The sequence below is a fragment of the Salvelinus sp. IW2-2015 genome, linkage group LG11 (genome assembly GCF_002910315.2).
Source record: "Salvelinus sp. IW2-2015 linkage group LG11, ASM291031v2, whole genome shotgun sequence".
NCBI classification, from domain to species: domain Eukaryota; kingdom Metazoa; phylum Chordata; class Actinopteri; order Salmoniformes; family Salmonidae; genus Salvelinus; species Salvelinus sp. IW2-2015.
This window is the reverse complement of record NC_036851.1, coordinates 1,521,418-1,543,283: the sequence shown is the minus strand read 5'-3', so window position 1 is coordinate 1,543,283 and position 21,866 is coordinate 1,521,418. Positions and strand designations below refer to the sequence as shown.

The following is a 21,866-nucleotide window of genomic DNA, read 5'->3' as shown; positions in this document are numbered from 1 at the left end:
AAATTCTTGAGTCTTTTCATATTTTCACCATCAACAACCCCCAGGCATTAAACAAATAATGATAGGACTTCAACAAAAGATAACATCACATGCCTCAAAGCATTTGGTTCTTTTGTCCTTGACTTCTGGGGGAAGACACACTAGTACAGCTGCGATCAAATGGAGCAAAACCACCCGAGAGATTATACAATTTTCCATGCAAAAAGTTCCAAAGCAATAAAAATGAATAGAAAACACAGGGCGGCCTGCACACAAAAGCCCTCATTGTTGTGTGGGAAAGGAATGTGTCTCTGACTGTGTCAGAGGTTGTGTGGAATTTGTTTATGCATGGAGACAAAAGACTGCCTATGACTGTGGGAGAACTGCACCCAGCACCCAGGCAACCTGCTCCTACACTGGGAGGAAAGGCTAGCTAGCTCACTAATTTTGGCCATGTGGATCTCATTTGTTTAATTTCCATTAGACCAGCTGACGCACTGCCCAATTTCGGACCTCTAGTAAAAAAAAAAGGTGTATAATCCTCTTGTCCCCACTCCATTTGGTTGTTGCCATGGAAACTATGTCACCCTCGATCCAAAATGGCTCTACTATCATGTGGGCAGTGGAGGCGAACCACAAGAAAGAAAATAAACTCTAACTGTACGCTCTGATACCGCTGGCATGAGCTCACTCATGCATTCAGTGAGTGACTAGATTGAAATGATGTGGTCATCTGTAGTTCAATGAGAGATTGTGGCAACCCTTGATTAATATAATTTCATTTGAGAATCAAACCCCCACAAAGCTCTCCAATTTCAGTGTAATTCCTGAATCCATCTTCATTTTCCCTTTGACCCTGGTGTGTGAAGGGAAGCCTTTCATCTCATCCTTTATCACTGACTTCCTGTGTATATATCAGACAGCACCATCTTTTAGGACAAATGATGGCCTGGGTGACACAAAAATTAAGAACAGCTGGTGAAACGTAATGATAACGAAAAACATAAATGAGACCAGGCTGTTATGTTATGTCAGAGTAGTTTATAAATCTAACTGTATTTAATTTTAGGAGGCAAATAAGCAAAATGTTATTCTAAACGTTGATATAATGATATGTAGTACATGTACATAATAGTGCATATTTAAAATCCTTCCATGTCACCCACCACATCTTCCTTAAAAAAATGTAAATGTACAAGGATACAGATGTCACTTATTTTTAGGAAATTATAAATTAAAGAAATACAAGGAACTTGATTGTGGCATCAAATTCAGTCAGGTTCAAATGATTTAATATCGGTAGAGCTGTACTTTCATCATGACAAGTTAAAGCCTGTCTACTTCGACAAGTTAAAACCTGTTCAAATCCTTGGTAAAGATGTTGAAACACTCTTATGCAATTACAGGTAACTGTCAAAATAAAGGAAACACTAACATTAAGCGTCTTAATAGGGCGTTTGGCCAGCACTAGCCAGAACAGCTTTAATGCACCTTAGCACAGATTCTAGAAGTGTCTGGAACTCTATTGGAGGGATGCGACGCCATTCTTCCACCAGGAATTCCATCATTTGGTGTTTTGTTGATGGTGGCACATCTCCAGAATCTCCAATAAGTGTTCAATTGTGTTGAGATCTGGTGACTGTGGGTGCATTTACACAGGCAGCCCAATTCTGATATTTTTTTCCACTGATTATTCTTTTGACCGATCACATCAGATCTTTTCAAATCAGATATTTTTCAGAGATGATCTGATTGGTCAAAATTCAAATTAGTGAAAAAACTGCTCATTTGAGATCTCTCCTTGCCATGGTAGCCAAAATAATGGGCAACTAGGCATTTTTATACAGTGCATTTAGAAAGTATTCAGACCCCTTGACTTTATCCACATTTTGATATGTTACAGCCTTATTCTGAAATGGATTCACTTGTTTTTTCCCCCTCACCAATCTACACACAATACCGCATAATGACAAAGCAAAACCAGGATTGTAGTTTTTTTTTGGCAAATGTATAAATAGTAAATAAAAAACTGAAATAATATTTACATAAGTATTCAGACCCTTTGCTCAGTACTTTGTTGAAACACCTTTGGCAGTGATTAGAGCCTCGAGTCTTCTTTGGTATGACGCTACAAGCAACTATGGAGCTCTGTCAGAGTGACCATCGGGTTCTTGGTCACCTCCCTGACCAAGGCCCTTCTCCCTCAATTGCTCAGTTTGGCCAGCTCTAGGAAAAGTCTTGGTGGTTCCAAACTTCGATTTTAGAATTATGGAGGCCACTGTGTTCTTGGGTGCCATCAATGCTGAAGAAATGTTTTGGTACCCTTCCCCAGATCTGTGCCTCGATACAATTCTGTCTCGGAGCTCTACGGACAATTCCTTCGACCTCATGGCTTGGTTTTTGCTCTGACATGCACTGTCAACTGTGGGACCTTATATAGACAGGTGTGTGTCTTTTCAAATCATGTCCAATCAATTGAATTTACCACAGGTTGACTCCAATCAAGATGTAGAAACATCTCAAGGATGATCAATGGAAACAGGATGCACCTGAGCTCAATTTCGAGTCTCATAGCGAAGGGTCTGAATACTTATGTAAATATGTTTTTTTTATGGGGTATTGACGAGGATTTCAAAAAAATCCATTTTAGATTAAGGTTGTAACGTAACAAAATGTGGAAAAGGTCAAGGGTCTGAATATTTTCCGAAGCAATGTACATGACGGGATGTTAATTGCTAAATTAACTCAGCAACCACACCTGTGTGGAAGCACAAACTTTCAATATACATTCTATCCCTCATTTACTCAAGTGTTTCCTTTAGTCAGTTACCTGTATATTTATTATAATATAATGGTTCAATGATTAGGACTGATTGATTTGATCGCAGTGTGACTTGCAGTATGGCCTTTGGAAATTCCCATAACAATTTAGCATGTTTTTAAATGTTTGCTTTAATATTGGGGGGTTTAACGCAACCTTCTACCCTTGATTTTTGCCCCCCTCTACAAATCAAGATAATCATGAACCAAATTTGTTAAGACTTTGTATTAAATGGTTTTACTATTCGAAAGGGTGAGTCCATGAAAGTTCTACACTTTTTGACATCACTAGCTTTTGTTTTTTCCAGCAGCACACAGAAGCAGGAACAGGTGTGCCACTCATTCTGTCTGGGTGTCAGCACAGCTACTCACAATCCACTGTGCTAGGAGTGCCATACGAAACCATCCAGCAGCAAGGGAAAAACATGGGTCAGTTTGGGGTCGTCTTATCTAGTTCTAAAACCTGCCGACTAGGGTTACCTAAAATGTCTCAAATACCAGACTACGCCAGCTCCTGTTTAATGAGGAACACCTCAACCAGTAGAAGACGGGTTCGTGACAGGCCACATATTGGATTGGGTCATGAGCAATACAATGGACCAGGTAACACTTTATAAAAATATATTTTATTACAACGATCCTTTCAGTTACAATATTTAAAACCAACAGGCAATTTTGTTTAAACGTCAGAAACATGTATAGCAATGTTCATTAAATACCTGGATGGTGACTTGAGCACGGCCCAGACAAATACCTAGGACTTCAAATCATGTACTGTCACTTTAAGAGCATTAAATTACATTGCACATCATATGACAAATTGACCTGGCGAAGCCACCATCGTCACAAACATGGGGAAGTACGAGGAGTGACACTGAGCAAGACCTACAAACAATAGCCGACAACCCTGAACGCAGGGCAAACTGTGTTTAGGATGGACACCTCAACGTGCTTGCTCCAACCAGAGCTCTGCAGCTCAGACCTTTGTAGTTTGTTCCGACAACTTCCATCTTATACCCCAGTGACTCAAACACAGGTGCACCACAGGCTATAAAGAGGTAGAGAGCATAGTTAGGGGATGCTCCAATTACAGAAGGGTGGTTAAAAAAAGGTTCATACAATTAAGCACAGCAAATTGCCAAGTCACAGCACACACATGCAATTAAGATCAATAATTTGAGAGCATGCAAAGATCCATGATAATACAATTCATAGAAGAGCTAAAGTCCCCCCTATGACGTATAGAACAGCTAGTGTCCTGTGGTGGAAGTACATCAGTGTCTACACCAGTCCTGTACTAAAAACATATCACTAAAGTTAAGTATTAGGATGGTGAGGTCTCAAGATACAGACTATGCTGCTGGGAAGAGCATGCACCAGTTTGGGGTGAGCGCATTCTTCAATAGACTTCAAAACAGCTAGTGTTCTACAATACAGCCATCCTGTTCATATACTCAGACATGACAACAGGTACGGGGAAGTATCATGATGGTTAAGTTGTCTTGTCAGGGTACAGGCTGTGCAAGTAAGCTCTGGTGTAATAACTCCCATTATATTGTTGGGTTGATAATCAGATTAAACTGCACTGGCAACAAAGAGTAATGTATACAGAGCGATAACAATGCAAATTGTTCTATGACAAAGACTGAGCTGGCAGAATTTACACCTCATGCTGATCTTTGTGTAGATAGTAAATGTCACCGGAATACTGAAAAAACTGATCCAACCATTTTTTTAGTTAATATGCATAAAAATAGCTTTATTTCCAAATAAATCAGAACATGCATGCAGAAATCAATGATTCATTGACTTCTCCACTCAATTGGTGATTCACATATCTTGTGACAAAAGCAGCAGATTTTTCCCCATGCAAATGACACATGGCTCAATTCAGTTCCCCTGAACAATTACATAGCAATCCTTCTACAAAACATAAATATATACGGCTTAAAAATGTCAAGAAAAAATTAAAATGTACAAAATAAAACAGTTTTAAAACTATTTGCTTCTTGAACTAGTGTATATAAAACATTTAAATCAAATACAACAGCTAAGAGGGGGAAAAGCCCCAACCTGAAAGGCAATACAATTATAGTTAAATTGAACAAGTATTCTAAAACATTGGACAGAAAAAGTTAGTACTAGCATTGGTAGTTAAAACGTGTTTCCCACTATAGGCTTCTTAGTAGGGATGTGGATCTTTCCCTTTCACAACGATTCAATACGCATCTAGATAGTTGGGCTACGATACGATACAGGAATGATGTGTTTTAGTTTGAAACGAGTCGGTACGATTCAGTTTGATTAGAGGAACAAATCGATGCGATTCGGTTCACTAACATTTGTTACATAAAACACATTCATTTCCCATTCTAAATTCAAATCTGCTGCCGATAGAGCTCATGAGCTCGGTCTCAGCTGACGTGTGTGTAAATCGTATAAGTCTAGTGTATGTAGGCACCAGAGCTGAGCCATAAGGAAAACTGGGCATCTACCACCCAGCTATCGGGTGGACATTGCCGCCCTCGATAGCTTTTTGTCAATTTAGTGACTGACTGATGCATGCATACTACTTTACATTTGGAACGGTTGTCAAACATTTGAACCAGGGCCGATCTGTATCAGGGAATCATTACACCCCTACTTCTTAGGTATGAAGAAACCGATTATTCCATGCATTTACAGTAATGTTAGACAAAGTATAAAATATTTGGTAAATAAACATCTGCCAAGAAATGGCTAAGTTCCAAGTTCAGAATTTTATTAAAATGGCTATGTACAGATCCCTTGAAGCGTACAGTCCATGTGCAGTGATAATTATTGTTATGTCAACAGCGATAGTCCATAAGCTGTTCAAATAGCTTAGTTTACAAGAATTGTAATCACTGTGATGAGGTCTGGCAAAAAACTGAGCTCACCAATCATGTATGTATGTGTCGTTGTGTTGCTCGTTTTTACAAATAATTTTGTGGTCTGTGGATGGAGTGGGTGTATTCACACAGCGATTTGTCCTAGGACTAAAAGCATGTTTGATTGGCCCCCGCTATATTGATAGGGTGTATCAAGCATGTATCAAGTTATTTTCATCAATCTGGAATTCACTTCAGACTTAATCTGTTTGACAAAATACATTTGAATCTAAACAGAACCTTTCACGATTTCCCTACACAGGGATTATTTAAAAAATATTGTAAAAGAAAATGCTACAGTAACAGACTTCTGTAGCACCAGTATGGGTACCAAGGTTCAGAGTAGGGTGGAGGAAAATAAATATCTGTACCATTTCACCTCACTGAGTGAAGTTGTCATTGCACCTTGTTAGTGTCATAAAACAGTGTGGGAGAGAAAAGTCAAGATTTCGCTGCAGTATTGATATTTTTTATAAAACAAATAAATGTTGTACTGCATTGTTTGGCAGCTGAAATGGTCCTCTCCCAATATCTTTCCTGTAGGGCAAAGAACAAAATAAAATAGGAAAACTGACAGTTAAAATGTTGATTCCGTTTCAAAATGAACCACTTCAGAACTTGTGGTGGAATAGGAAAAGCAGTTTTTGTTTGATGGTTTCTCCCTCTGGGACTTCCTGGGTTTACAGTATGCAGGCAAGAGGAGAGGTTTGCTTTCGAGAGGCACTGGAGCAGGCAGGTGGCCCGGCGAAGGTGGGCTTCAGGCATAGATCTCCGTTGTCGGAGCCTTTTTGTAAATGGGCTTCTTTCCCAGGTCGTAGCTGCCTTCGTCCTTCTTCTTCATGCGATAGACGAGCAGAAGGACGAGGAAGACGGCAAAGAGCAGCCCCACTGCTCCACCAGCAATCAGAGCTGAAACAAAACCCAGTGGAATTACAATTAGCCCCGTAATCTGGCGAATAACTTGGACAAGCTACAAATGAAACTGTACATTTCTGACAGTGAAATTGAACTGCCACAAATACTTTAGTTAATCGCGTTGAAATAATTTAACCCTTTTCGAAGTTCAATAATAACAATTTGACTAGCCCAAATAAAGTTTAAGTGTGCTGTTGCCCCACCTGCTAAGACCTCTGTTTTTCTGAAGACGCTCTCCTCCCCTGCATGGGCCATCAGTACGTTTGATGGGTACTCCTCGGGTTTGGGAGCACCCCGCACAGACACTTCATTGTTCTTCTGGACCTGTTCAAACTCATTTGGTGTGGGTTTGGACATCAGGGGTCTGTCCAGGTCTGGGATCTTGTTGTCGTTCATGTCAGGCTATGAGCAAAAAAAAAATTGGATTATACCTACTTGAACTATAAAAAGAGGACACGTGGCTCTCATTTGGTACATGATAGCCAATTATGAGAAACCTTACCTTTGTCATGGTTTTGTCATTCTTGAGTGTAATAGTAGTTACTGAAGAGAGAAGAAAACAAGTTAACAATATGTCATTATATTCTATCAGCTTTTTAAAGCAAATTAGCAGATCTTTGCAAACACCAACCTTCATCTCCAGAGCCAGAGAAGTCTTCATCATCCGTTTCATCCTCATTGTCAAATGTGTCGCGCTCCTCATCGGGGAAGCCAAAGTCGGAGCCGTTGGGGGCGTCACCAGACGCAACAAGCTCGTCATGCGACACGGCTTGGGTCATCTTCATGGGCATCCATGTCTCAGTCTCCCGCACCTGCTGGCCCAAACACAGCACTTAGAGGCAGAATACCACAGCAAGTAGAAAAACACAGATCCTAGCTGGCATAAGGCTACTTTTCCAAAACCACTTTTCAACTGAAAGTCTAAGCCTACATCTTGTAGCCTATATTCCAACAACCGCGGTAAAAGTATTAAAAGTATTGAAGCAACCAAACTTAATACTCTAATTCCATCATGCAACCTCGTAAATCACAGCTCTCGTAAATAAATCCGCTTCTGGGTACCCAATGGAATACAATACAAATGTTATTGTATACACAGAAACGGCTGTGAGACTACATGAGGAAATAGTTCCAGTGACGAATGATTTCAGCATTTTGCGCGTAAACAATCCCTTTAAACTCGACCAACCCCAGAACATAGTTTGAAGTGTTTGAGGAACTTTGGGCTTGCGGTGCATCATTGCTAACATTAGTTTGGCCATTTACGGTACATGAAAGAATTTGGACAATGCTGTAGCCAGAAGTAAATAATGGATTATTGTGGATTCTGTCGCCATGGGCCTTCAGACAACAAGGTAAGGGTAATTTGACCAAATATACATTATGCCTGAACTATCCCTTTAACGTTATCTAGCCAAAATTAAGCTAATCATGATGGGCTTGACTTGATTTAACATAATTGAAAGACAACTTTTGCTAATCACATTAGCACACTTAATTTCATTGCCCATTTGCCGAGTAAGCACTGTGAATGTGATTAAACAGCAGAGCAATTGAATGGCCAGATCCAATTAAAACACAAGCAACGGGGCCAAGGTGCAAAAAAAGATTCCTAAAGTACATTTAGGCAGAACGTGTTTGGGGTTGAAGTCTTTGGCCCCTTGCACACTGGGCCTTGTCAGATGTCATCACGCTAAGTTGGGTTAGCACTGATTGCTGAACAAGACACCAGAAACATGCAGCCGGTTGGATAACACCTGGCTCGGCAAATATATGCCCAGTCTATGATTAATGAAACAGTCATGCATTATTCATTGTTCAGAGGCAAAGGAGGGGGCTTTTTTTAATTTTATTTTTTTAACTGTTCTGGGTGGCTGCTCAGGGCTGCCTGGGATACTGGAAGCCTTGTTCCTCTTTTAGCCAGGTGGTTCCTTTCTCTATCCCCCCAAAAAACATGCATAAAAAAAGGCAAAAATCAAGTTTAGCATTTATTACATGTAACAGCATTCCATTGAACAAAAGAAAGCAACTTGGGTACATTTGAAAGAGTTAATTTTAAGCGTTGCTGCTACGGTAATTCACTGACCGTGGTGCGGGGGGGCCCCAGCAGTTTAACCGTGCTCTGAAATTCTGTTTCAAATAGTGTGGTTTGAAGTTAATCCCCTCTAAATTACATTTGAGGGAGACCAGGGAATGCTATTGTTGCCGTCAGAATCTTCAAACAGGCAGCCATTTTCTCCTTGTGTTTGCACTGAGGTAGGGCTTGCACTCATGTCCTCAGCACTTTTGTGACAAAGGCCCTCTGTGCTCAGAATGTTAACTAAGTCCGATGCATCACCATTTAAAGTGGCAATCAACAATTGAAACAAAGTGATCTCCCGGTTTTGGTAAAAAGCTGAGGAATGGGACTGGTGAAATGAAACCACTCATTCATAGACAGAGCTATGCAAGGACTGACCATCCATGATATCACATTTTTAGTTTTAACCATGTCTTTAGGCTAGTGTGTTTACATTTTCTTTGTTTACAAACAGTAAAACAAGCTTATATTTTGGGTTCTGATGTGGTACGACAGGTGAACTAAGCTCATGAGGCATTAAGTAATACACATTCACCTGGCAACGTACATAGAACTACGTAGAGAGCTAAGCAAGTGAAGCTTCGTCACATCCTGGTGCATTTCCCAAAAGTAGTTCAAAAGTAATCCCTGAGGCTAGGCCTATATGGTACATTTCCCAATAAAAACAAAACATGGTTCAAATTCAATGTTGTTTGGTGAATATCTAATTTATAAACAATATTTGACCACAAACCGCCAGATCTTTCCAAGTAGAACAACCCAGAAATGCACTACTTGAGCCCGACGTATGCTAAATGACATTCAACTGCCAGAGTTGGGGTAGAGGGGAAATTTTTCACACAAGCACTAGACAAAACCCCTTCTTTCAGTTCCAACATTCCATCCTCTAAAGGGATTTTATAGCCCAATGGACAGCAATGCAGAAACCATTATTAGCCTACATCCTGGTGAAAGTATTATGTTCTCTCCACAGCCTTTCACTGGGAATTCAATTCAGCCCACCAAGAAAAAAAAGGCTCCTTCTAGTGAAAATGATCTCATGCTTAATTAAAAACATGCATTCCAACAAAAATAGCCATGTGCCCAGTAATGCCAAAAGGAATCATTTTCATGGCAGATAAAGGCCTGAAAATACAGTGTGTAGGCCTAAGTCAGAATGGATAACAAGAAAGAGAACATTGTAGACGTTTGTGCTCACAACACATTTTACAAATGTAAAAAAAATAAGACGTTCCGTCTAAATCAGCTCCAGAGTCTTTAGTGTCTTAGAAAAACAATATGGCAGGCTATGCCAAAAATACGCTAGAATGATAAACTACAGAATGTAAGAAGGGATGCTCGTTAAGCTGACAAGGAAAGACTGATGTAAATAGAGGTCAATTGGTATGACACACGGCACTGATTAAAATACACAATGAAAATGCATAATGGTATAGGCCCATTGTTCTATTCTTCGGCTCGAAGTCCTGATGAGCTTAAGACTAAAAACAGACATTCACCCATAAACTTAAGATGGATGAAAGGAATGAGGCTTGACATAGTTAGGCTTAGTAGCCATCAAAGTAATAACAAAAAAGGCAGGCACACAAGTGATCAGAGGACTTTTTCTGGTGAGAAAGCAGAAGCAAGCTTCTGGTCCACTAGCTGGGAAGCTTGGCTAATGAAAGTACCCTGGCCATTTAGACCTGTCCAAATCCCGAAGAGGGCCGTTCAAGGTCCACAGAGGTCAAATTCCACAGGAAAACACAAAAGGGGAAATGAGAGGGGCAGCCTCTGCATGGTTTTGAGGAATGTAACAGATTCAACTTAGGCTGCTAGGAACCTCATTGTGGAGACCAGCTTGTTTAATGTGCTAACACATTTAGAAACTTCTCCCCAGAGGGGTAGGCTAGGCCATCAAAACAATGGCCCAACTGGAAAAGCTTGTAACAGAGACCTGTTTGTCGTTAAACTGGAAAATTATTTATTAAAATGCAGTCTTAATTCTCCTTCAGTCTCCTTTTCACCTCATTTAACGCCCGATTTACTTAACAAAAGGCAAAATGGCAATAGAAGGGGCTTTTACTGTTTTGTTCTCCAGTACGCTTCAATAGTGTTGAGCAAATAACCAATGTTTGTTATTCTTTGCTTTTTTAAACAAAAAGGTTCAAACATTTCCATTTCATTCTGTTTTTCCCCGTGAGCTCAATGTGCAGGTTTTCTAGAGGTACATCAGAACAAGCCCGAACTGTGTGATGTAGTAGGGAATTGTAGTTTCTAACAGGCCAATATTCTACATAGTCAAGCGTGGAAACAGTGGTAATTAACTATAATGACCATAATCCACTGCCTGTCTATTTGTCCGATCTGTGTGGGGAAGACACAGAGACAAGTGCGATAGAGTAGTTGCGTCTTGAGGCATCTCTACCTGAAAATACATGATTTAAGGTCAGGGATGGGCAACTCCAGCCCTTGGGGGAAATGTATTTCAGAAGAACAGAATGAGTTGGTCTACTGTATGTTAGTCATCTGGCTATGCTCCATGTCATAGGCTGTAGGCTTGTTCATTTAGCTGACAAGATATCCTTATATGTCCCATGCCATTATTTTATAGTAAGAAAAATATAACTGAATAAAATAGAAAGGAAATGTTTCCCATTACGAAGCGAGTGCGATTATGAAATGGCTGTTAAGTGTAAAAGTGATCTGAAACAGGTCCCATATGCTAGATGTAGAGTTATTTGACAAAGTTAGTTGTGAATGATACAAACCTTAGAATGTCTTAAATCAAAACATATTGGCTGCATGTAGCAAAAAAAGCTTGCACTCTGATCCTTGTCTCAGGCTGTTCTATCAAGTGATCATATTTTCACCCATCAGATTATACACATCTTTAATAATAATAATTAGGGATGCACGATATAATCAGTGAACCATATCGGAGTCGGCCGATATTAGCTAAAATGCCAATATCGTTCGATGCCTAGTTTAACGCCCCGATGTGCAAACCCGATGTCAAAGCTGATGTGCATACCTATACAACATGACGTAATGGCGCCACGTAAAACATTGCGCTATGTGCAACACAGCACTCTTAAACTAGCCCACAATGTCTGCGTTGTGGATCTAGCAGTCAACGAGTCGAGCAGTCATTTGAAAGAGTAACAACATTTCAGCGAGACAACGTAAACATAAAATCCATTAAAGCCAAGATAATGGAATTCATTGCCATTGACAATCAACCGTTCTCTGTCGTGGGTGATGTTGGCTTTCGCTGACTGGCCGAGCACCGGTACACACTACCAAGTGCCCTATTTTTCAGATGTTGCCCTACCGGAGTTACACAGTAATAGCGTCACTGCTTTTAGCTTCACGACATACATACTATGGAATGCCATTTGGGTCTTTGAGTGTCAAAAAAGATACAGTAGCACTGTCAAAGCTGTACAAAGTCTACAAACAAGCAAACACCGGCCACGAACAATGTGTTTACAATACCACATTGGTAATAAAGCATAATTTGTTCAACCGCAACTTCTGGGGTAGCTAGCTTTAGCTTGGTACCTAGCTAGCACCAATACAACCAGGCTGAAAACAATGACCAGTAGAAACTGCAGTCATTTTTATTATTCTTAGCAATGATTTAGGAATCCTTGTGAGTAAGTATTAGCTAGGTTGACACCGGTTGTTCGGTCATGGTCACAGGTCATGAAAATAAATAGCTGGTCAGCAACTTAACCCTGTTGCCCAAAGCTAACGTTATAAGCAGCCAGCTAGCTTCCTCTGGCTAGTGAGGCTCGACCGTACCGGGTTATGAAGCTAGCCACAATAAGGATTAGGCACATACTTGGCACATGGAGAATCACATTAGCCCTTTACAGTTATGTATCTATGTATTCAGAAGACTACGATCGACAATAAGCACCTATCCTTAAGGCGGGGTCTGCTGAGCACTGCATTAGCACATTGCCCCCGTGTAGCCGAGTCAGTCTCACTGGATGGTATCTAGTTAGCCTATAACTATTCTGTTTTAGCCCCCTTCCCGACATCTGACAATGGCAATTCTTTCCAATTAAGCCGACAGGACTGGACGCTGTCACGCAATTCTCTGATGTTTTGTCAGATTACATAAAATAGCACAAGGAAGTACACCTACATCCTGGTATGTGCACATTTGCTTAATTTGGGCTCCCAAGTGACGCAGTGGTCTAAGGCACTGCATCTCAGTACTAGAGGCGTCACTACAGACCCTGGTTTGATTCCAGGCTGCCCGTGATTGGGAGTCCCATAGGGCGGCACAATTGGCCCAGCGTCGTCCGGGTTTGCCGGGGTAGGCAGTCATTGTAAATAAGAATTTGTTCTTAACTGACTTGCCTAGTTAAATAAAGGTTAAAACAAATAATAATCCACTTCCAAAAGTTATCAAACCAACTGTCCAAAAATGAAAACCACACTGCATTAGGCATACTAAATTGAGTCAAAACAATGAGTGTTGAGCCATGTTACATGAAGTGTTTGTTTAATTTGATAAATGATTGCAGTCTTTGTTTGTCAACTGGTCAGCAATTAAACATTTAGTCACTGCTGTAATTGAATATAGTAAAATGGAAATAGGTCAACAGTAATGGTCAAATTACAAGAGCCCAGCTAAATATGGGTGTCCATAGAAAAAGTTTCTTATTAACTGGGTGGTTCGATCCCTGAATGTTGATTGGCTGAGAGCGTGGTATATCAGACCGTATACCACGTGTATGACAAAACATGTATTTTTACTGCGCTAATTACGTTGGTAACCAGTTTATAATAGCACCTCGGGGGGTTGTGGTATATGGCCAATATACCACGGCTAAGGGCTGTAACCAGGCACTCCACGTTGCGCATAAGAACAGCCATTAGCCAAGGTATATTGGCTATATACCACACCCCCCCCGGGCCTTATTGCTTAAATCTAGCTTGCCCTCTTTCTGCGCTACATGTGATGGATAGTCACTTGCATGATTATCATTCCACCTCACACTCGACAAATTAATTTAGCTACGTTTGTCTGGCTAGCTAGATATAACTACCACAATTTAAACACCATTGCTTTCTCTTATGATGAGAGGCCATTGCCTTACTCTTTAGAAAATAATTTTGGCCATTTAGCTGACTTTGTTAGGGAGGTAACGTTAGCTGTGCTGTAACGTTAGCTAGTTATCCAGCTAGCTGACTAAGCCCAATTAGCTAGTTAGACTGATGTGTTTCGGTAAACGATCTGTAAATTGTGTTAAAGTTTAACAGCTAGTTAAAACAGTAGTTACCTTAATTACCATTACATTAACCAGGTCGAAAACACTGCTCAATAACCATGAAAAAGATTGCGTTGATGGCTAAGATTAGTTATCTACTTAGTTAGCTAAGTTAACTAGCCGATTAGCAGTAATAACAGCTACAGTCGCTAACGTTAGCATTGTCTTGGCTTTAGCCAGCTGAAGTAGTAAGGTTAGTTACACTAAAACAAATGTGGTAAAGTTAGTTAGGCTAAGTAAACTGAAACGAACACAAGATAAAGTAAGTGAGTAACGTTAAACTAGCTATAGTTAACGGTAGCTGAGTTAACGTTACCCGGTGTTCTGTTAGCTAGCGAACATTACTTACCGACTCAGAGTAGACGGAGGCAAATAAAAACAACACGAGGAAGACTTTGTGCATGTTTCTCTTGACTGTTTCTTCAACAAAAAGCGTGGAATGAAAAAATGATTTTTTTTTAAAGTCCAAAACACAATCAAAAGTTCACGTTGCCCACTTTATCACCTTGCTATTGCACAACTTGTATCTTACACTTCAGTCAGTCACTGATTAAATTTACAAACTAATCCAGATTGATATATTTTGTATCGCACTTTACACTCCACCCCCTGTAACAGCAACCAATAAGAGCTACGCAAAGGTCGTACTCTCCCTTCGTCATAATTTACCGTAAACTCGTGCTCAGAACCCCCCCAGACTCAACAGGTTATTTATTAGAATATCTTTACTTAAGTAGTCGATTTGCAAATTCTTGAATGTAGAATAATGTAGCTACGATATCATTCGTGTTCTTGGTGGGAATTGTAATGTGGCTCATATAGCGAGAATTGCTATAATATTATCATTATTAATTTGTGGCACTTTAGACTCGATACTCAATTGAAATTGTCATGTATTGTTTTACCTATCTTCCCCTCACTTGTTTATCTCCATGATGACATAAAGAAACCGAAAATTACATTTATTTAGAGCGGAAGAGACGAAGCCAGTATCTTTGATTTACTGTAATATGTGTGCCACACCTCATGGAAAGTCCGTTCATGGATTTTTTTTTCTCACGTAATCTTCCGGTAAACCCTCCCCTTGCGCATCATACATGTTTGTGTAGAAGCGAAAACCCGCAGACCTGTTAACATTTCATGTTCACCACAACAGTTCTTAATAAGTTATCATATCAACTCAATTGTTATTGTAGGAGTTTGATGAAACTTTGAAGGATTGTAGACCCATCCATTGGTAACAGTAGGGGATAGATTTCCATCAACATGTTTAACATATATAAGTAGCTAGTCACAAACAAAATGTGTTGTTGTGCAAATATACAATGCAACCAAATGCGGTCAAATATGCTTTTGTGAATATGACAACATTTGTGACTCCACAGATTACATTTGTGACCTGCATTTTACATGTTTGTGACTTGAATTACATGTATGGGTTGCATTAAGTCTGTGACTGCCATCCAGTGGGGAACCCCAAGGGCCTTCTAAAAAAGTAGATATTTTTTAAATTAAAATTAGTTAAAATAATTGGTCTCGGCAAATGAGAAATGCTCACTAACAGGGATGTAACAAATTTGCGCACAAAATTTGAGAGATATATGCTTTTTCTGGGATCTTAGCTCATGAAACATGGGACCTATACTTTATCTGTTGCGTTTATATATTTTTTCAGCATAACATGAAATATATTTCAATATAATTGTAGCCTATACTGTATTCATATTTTTAATACAGTTATCTCGGTTTTCATTTAATCATATTTTTATCCTTTGCTTGTTAGTAACAATTGCAAAGAAATTGGCAACTTTGTATTTGTTGAAACACATTCGTTGTGAAGTTATCGAAGGGCATAGAAAGACAGATGAACATCTGGATTTTATGTTTAGCGGAGATCTTCTTTGTATAAAGTGACGCGGATGGGCAAAAAAGCATCTAACGTTGCACTTAACTGTTCTCCGAGTGGTCTGAAGCAGTCGTTAAATAACAAGTGTTTTTAAGAAGAACTTTAGTAACGATGGTTTTGGGAAACCGCTCAGAGATTTAACGATGCTCCTTCCAAAGTCTTAATGATGAACTTAGCTTTAAGATGCTTTTATGAAAAGGGGCCAGAACATCACTATAGGTCCGAGCTCCCTGCCATCCAGGACCTCTATACCAGGCGATGTCAGAGGAAAGGCCTAAAAATTGTTAAAGATTCCAGCCACCCATAGACTGTTCTCTCTGCTACCGCACGGCAAGCGGTGCCGATGCACCAAGTCTGAAACCAACAGAACCCTGAACAGCTTCTACCCCCAAGTCATAAGACTGCTCCGTCATTTCCTGGTTGCAAAAAATTCTAATAGTTTGTCTAATTTCAGTTCATGTGACAAAACAAGCAATGTAAAATGTAGAGATTCATTGTACTAACTAAACCGCTGTGAAATATAATATTGTATTTTCAGCTGTTTGAAGTAGGTGTACAAAACCGAAAGTAAAAACTGTAAAAAAAAAAAAACTACTTCAGAATGGTAAGCATAGATATAGCACACATAGAACATACCTACTACTTCTTAGATTTGCTTTCAATGTGTAACTCAGATTTCTATGTGCATTTGGTCAAGTCGCCCAAAAAGTTACATATTGTAGCTTTAACCAAATAGCTACCGTGCACTAACTGTTTTTACTCATCACGTATAGTTGAAGTCGGAAGTTTACATACACTTAAGTTGGAGTCATTAAAACTCGTTTTTCAACCACTCCACAAATGTATTGTTAACAAACTATAGTTTTGGCAAGTCGGTTAGGACATCTACTTTGTGCATGACGCAAGTCATTTTGCCAACAATTGTTTACAGACAGATTATTTCACTTATAATTCACTGTATTACAATTCCAGTGGGTCAGAAGTTTACATACACTAAGTTGACTGCCTTTAAACAGCTTGGAAAATTCCAGAAATTGATGTCATAGCTTTAGAAGCTTCTGATAGGCTAATTGACATCATTTTATTCAATTGGAGTTGTACCTGTGGATGTATTTCAAGGCCTACCTTCAAACTCAGTGGCTCTTTGCTTGACATCATGGGAAAATTCAAAAGAAATCAGTCAAGAACTCAGATTATTATTTTTTTGACCCTCCACAAGTCTGGTTCATCCTTGGGAGCAATTTCCAAACACCTGAAGGTACCACGTTCATCTGTACAAACAATAGTATGCAAGTATAAACACCATGGGACCACACAGCCATCATACCGCTGTCATACTGCCATCATACCGCTGTAGAACTGTTTGGCCATAATGACCATCGTTATGTTTGGAGGAAAAAGGGGGAGGCTTGCAAGCCGAAGAACACCATCCCAACCGTGAAGCACGGTGGTGGCAGCATCATGTTGTGGGGGTGTTTTTCTGCAGGAGGGACTGGTGCACTTCACAAAATAGATGGCATCATGAGGAAGGAAAACTATGTGGATATATTGAAGCAACATCTCAAGACATCAGTCAGGAAGTTAAAGCTTGGTCGCAGATGGGTCTTCCAAATGGACAATGATCCCAAGCATACTTCCAAAGTTGTGGCAAAATGGCTTAAGGACAACAAAGTCAAGGTATTGGAGTGGCCATTACAACGCCCTGACCTCAATCCCATAGAAAATCTGTGGGCAGAACTGAAAAAGCATCAGCATTATGAGGTACGCTGTCTTTGAGCGGTCTGATGGGAACGAAGAAGGCTGCAGCTTGAAGATGAGGGAGCACAGGGTGAGAAAGGCCCGGCAGGTTCCAGAATCTCCAGCGTAGCACTTCAGAGGAGGTAAGCGGGATTCTCGGGACACTGGGGTAGGCTGGGAAGAAATGCCGTTGGTGGCAGTTGCTGAGAGTCTGGGGGATTACTGGTGTGGCCCTCTGCTTAGTAGGGAATCATTGCAGAATTGCTCCAGCAATGTCTCAAAAGCATGGTCATGGTGTTCTGCCAGGGTATGGAGTCCCTCCATAAGGCATTGCATTAACTCCTCGTGTCTTCCAATGGTGGCACCTTGCTGGGAGACAGCATTGTGGAGCTGGTCTGAGTCTGCTGGGTCAGTCATGGGCAGTTCATACTATCACAACTCAGGATATTTTTTATTTAACTAGGCAGGTCAGTTAGGAACAAATTCTTATTTTCAACAGCCTAGGAACAGTGGGTTAACTGTCTTGTTCAGGGGCAGGACGACAGATTGGTACCTTGTCAGCTCAGGGATTCGAACTTGCAACCTTTCGGTTACGCTCTAACCACTAGGCTACCCTGTCGCCCCATATGACCCAGATGCAGACACAGGAGGTGGATAGTACAGTTATCAGACAATTTATTGTAAACACAGGGCAGGCAAAGGGCAGGTAGAGGACAGGCAGGGGTTCGGGATCAGAGTCAGGCGGGTACAGGACGGCAGGCAGGCTCGGGGTCAGGGCAGGTAGAGGTTTGTAATTAGGTCAGAGTCAGGCAGATACAGGACGGCAGGCAGGCTCGGGTCAGGGCAGGCGGAATAGTCAGAACCGGGAAAACTAGGAAAAATAACTTGTGAAAAGGGAAGACGGGAAAGCATGCTGGTAAGACCTGACAAGACAAACTGGCAACAGACAAACAGAGAACACAGGACTAAATGCACTGGGGATAATGGGCAACACTTGGAGGGGGGTGCGGACAAGCAAAAAGACAGGTGAAACAGATCAGGGTGTGACACATTGTCCTTTTTGCCTATGTGGACGTTAATTTTGTCTGCCCCTTCCCAAAAATATTTGGTGATTGGCGTGTAGGCTATTTGATTCGCCTAAAGTTAGGCCCTAAAGTTTAGGTTTACTCACTAATGAGAGCCTAAAAAAAAGAAAAAAAACGTTGGCTAATGGAGAGGGGAAAGATGAACGGAACAAAGTAGAGAGATCCTTGATGAAAATCTACTCCAGAGTGCTCAGGACCTCAGACTGTTGCGAAGGTTCACCTTGCAAAAGGACAATGACCCTAAGCACACAGCCAAGACAACGCAGGAGTGGCTTCTGGACAAGTCTCTGATTGTCCTTGGGTGTCCCAGCCAAAGACCGGACTTGAACCCGATTAAACATCTCTGGAGAGACCTGAAAATTGCTGTGCAGCGACGCTCCCCACCCAACCCGACAGAGCTTGAGAGAATCTGCAGAGAAGAATGGGAGAAAATCCCGAAATACAGGTAAGCCAAGCTTGTAGCGCCATACCCAAGAAGACTCGACTCGCTGCCAAAGGTGCTTCAACAAAGTACTGAGTAAAGGGTCTAAATACTTATGTAAATGTGATATTTCAGTTTTTTATTTTTTATACATTTGCAAAAATACAAATAAACTGTTTTTACTTTGTCATTATGGGGTATTGTGTGCAGATTGATGGCGGGGAAACAATTTAATACATTTTGGAATATGGCGGTAACGTATCAAAATGTTAAAAAAGTCAAGGGGTCTGAATACTTTCTGAATGCACTGTAAATTGCACAAAAATGATCCATTAAGGTAGGCCTATTGGTTTTATCTTTGTTCATATCCAAACAATATTTAATGACCCTAAACCACCCGCACGCAGATATAACCCGCCGATCACTACGACCTGCCACCACTTCCTAAATATTTGGTCACATGATTAATTTTGTGAATGGTTTCCTAGAAACAAGGAGTGGCTTAACTAAACCTTTGGCTCAACCCCACTCTCCCCCATGAGTCTCTACATGTGGAGGCTGGTGACTTGAGCAATTGAGGAGGATGGGAGACCCACGGTATAGACGCTGAACGCACAGAGATGTCAAAGTGTGTTTCAAAAATTTTCAAAAGAGTAATTATTTTAACATAAAGCATTTAATAAAGACATTTATAGTACAATGTTATTGCGAATGGAAATGAGAGGGCAACTTAGTGTTTGGAAGGGATCACAGCAGTGATTGAATGAGGGTATGAGGCATGAGTTGAGGTGTTCAGAGGCTTGACATCAGTGGAGGACAGGATTTGTCTGTGAAGACAAAAAACAATAACACAACACACTACACAGTTAGACCAAAGAACTAAGAATGAGCTAGTCCAAGCAAGGAGTAAAATCATTGATGTGTAATAATGTTTTTGTGTATGTGATTGACTCTACATAGAGTAATGAGAGAACATTGATAGGGTGAGGTGCTTGGAGAGGAAACGTTCAATGTGCCAGTGGATGAGCGGCCACATGAGATGTGGCTTCAGTTCATGTCAGGACAGAGTTGACAATGGTAGTAGAGTGGACTGGTCATCACCTCTTAAAACCTGTACATAGCCCATCTATAATTTAGCCCAAACAACTACGTCTTTACCTACTGTATTCATTTATTTATTTTGCTCCTTTGCACCCCATTATTTCTATCTCTACTTTGCACTTTCTTCCACTGCAAACCAACCATTCCAGTGTTTTTTTTTATTTTTTACTTGCTATATTGTATTTACTTCGCCACCATGGCCTTTTTTATATTTGTATTTATTTATATATATTTTTTGTTTGCCTTTCACCTCCCTTACCTCACTTGCTCACATTGTATATAGACTTATTTTTCACTGTATTATTGACTGTATGTTTGTTTTACTCCATGTGTAACCATGTGTTGTTGTATGTGTCGAACTGCTTTGCTTTATCTTGGCCAGGTCGCAATTGTAAATGAGAACGTGTTCTCAATTTGCCTACCTGGTTAAATAAAGGTGAAATAAAAATATAAAAAAATAAAATCAGGGAACAGGAAGGGACTTATCTGGATATACAAATAGCATATACATTCCACTACAGCTGCGCCATCGTAGATTTGAAAAAGTTTATCCGTGAAGTTAAACACAGAGTTCACATCTCGCCCACTTGACACAACAAAAAATAGCCCGAGAAACATTCCTGAATAATGCCTTGATCACCTGACGATAACTGACAACTGCAAGCAGACTGGTGGCACCATTAGGTCCCAGAGCGGTGGGGCAAATTTTACCCCCTGGGGCCTGAAGTTTTTCCTTTATCTGTTAACCTAACCAGGAAAACTCTGGACCCTATAAGGTATGACAGTGATGAATCAGTTGTAAAAAGGTTTTTATAAGGGCCGTGATGGGACCAGTTTTTCCTAATCAGGTCACACGGTTTTAAAAAACGGGGAAAAATCCTGGCCCTGGGGGGGATGAAAACCCTGTCAAACTGCAGCAACCTTATACTTGTTCATATTATTATATTTCGACTAGATTAGGAAGGGGATTTCCTCTACCCAGACGCAGAAACAACAACTGATAGACAGTAGAGCTTACGGGGCTGAGCTTGTTTTATTAATGTTTTCGTCATGCAGTTCTATGCAACTGTAGGCCTTTATAAAAAAAATACTCACATCTGTCATCACTATTATGTTGATTGATTAATTCCAGTTAATCATTTTGGATTGAAAATGTATTGGCAGCCTAGCCAGCCCAATTTTGAATATAAACACAATTTGATCACGTTCACATTTTCTCTTGACACACAAATGGACTATAAATACATAACCAATTAGTTTATCCTGACCAAATGGACAGCGCACATAGGCTGTATGCATCTGCTCTTATTACTAGCCTACAGTTGATCAGACTGAAAAATTGTCTCGTTTTCATCCCTTACAGCATGTCAGATCTCTAATGTTTAGGTGTAGCCTAGGCTGCTGCAACATCATTAGTTTTTGCTTGTGTCTGTCTGGAGTGATTATGTGTTTTCATCTTGCTAAATAAATACCGGAGGAAAGTGGAAAGCCAACTTGAGCGCAAGTGAAAAATTGCCCTGCGTCATCCTCTCTCTTTAATCCTTTAATGGATGATGCGATGGAAGTTATCAAATCATTCGGAATTCATTTCGGCATCCCAGAAAAGAGTCGAAAGTTTGATATATTCAGCAAGTAAAGCATTGTTA

At 40.4% G+C, this 21,866-nt stretch overlaps 1 protein-coding gene across 1 annotated transcript; it reads right to left on the bottom strand.

Annotated features, from left to right (window-relative positions):
- Positions 1-6,041: 6,041 nt before the first annotated feature.
- On the bottom strand, positions 6,042-14,529 carry sdc4 (syndecan 4). Its single transcript, XM_023995797.2, has 5 exons — positions 14,320-14,529; positions 7,255-7,435; positions 7,126-7,166; positions 6,827-7,025; positions 6,042-6,617 (listed from the first exon to the last, which is right to left on the bottom strand). The coding sequence occupies exons 1-5, from the start codon at positions 14,371-14,373 to the stop codon at positions 6,466-6,468; spliced, it is 627 nt and encodes a 208-aa protein (XP_023851565.1). The 5' UTR covers positions 14,374-14,529; the 3' UTR covers positions 6,042-6,465.
- Positions 14,530-21,866: the final 7,337 nt, after the last annotated feature.

Excerpts from the sequence above, each read along its gene's own strand:
- sdc4 (XM_023995797.2), bottom strand. The coding sequence starts at position 14,373 with ATGCACAAAGTCTTCCTCGTGTTGTTTTTATTTGCCTCCGTCTACTCT. Across the intron at positions 7,167-7,254 it reads CTCTGGCTCTGGAGATGAAG|TAACTACTATTACACTCAAG; the intron begins GTTGGTGTTTGC and ends TTCTCTCTTCAG. Across the intron at positions 7,026-7,125 it reads ATGACAAAACCATGACAAAG|CCTGACATGAACGACAACAA; the intron begins GTAAGGTTTCTC and ends TTTTGCTCATAG.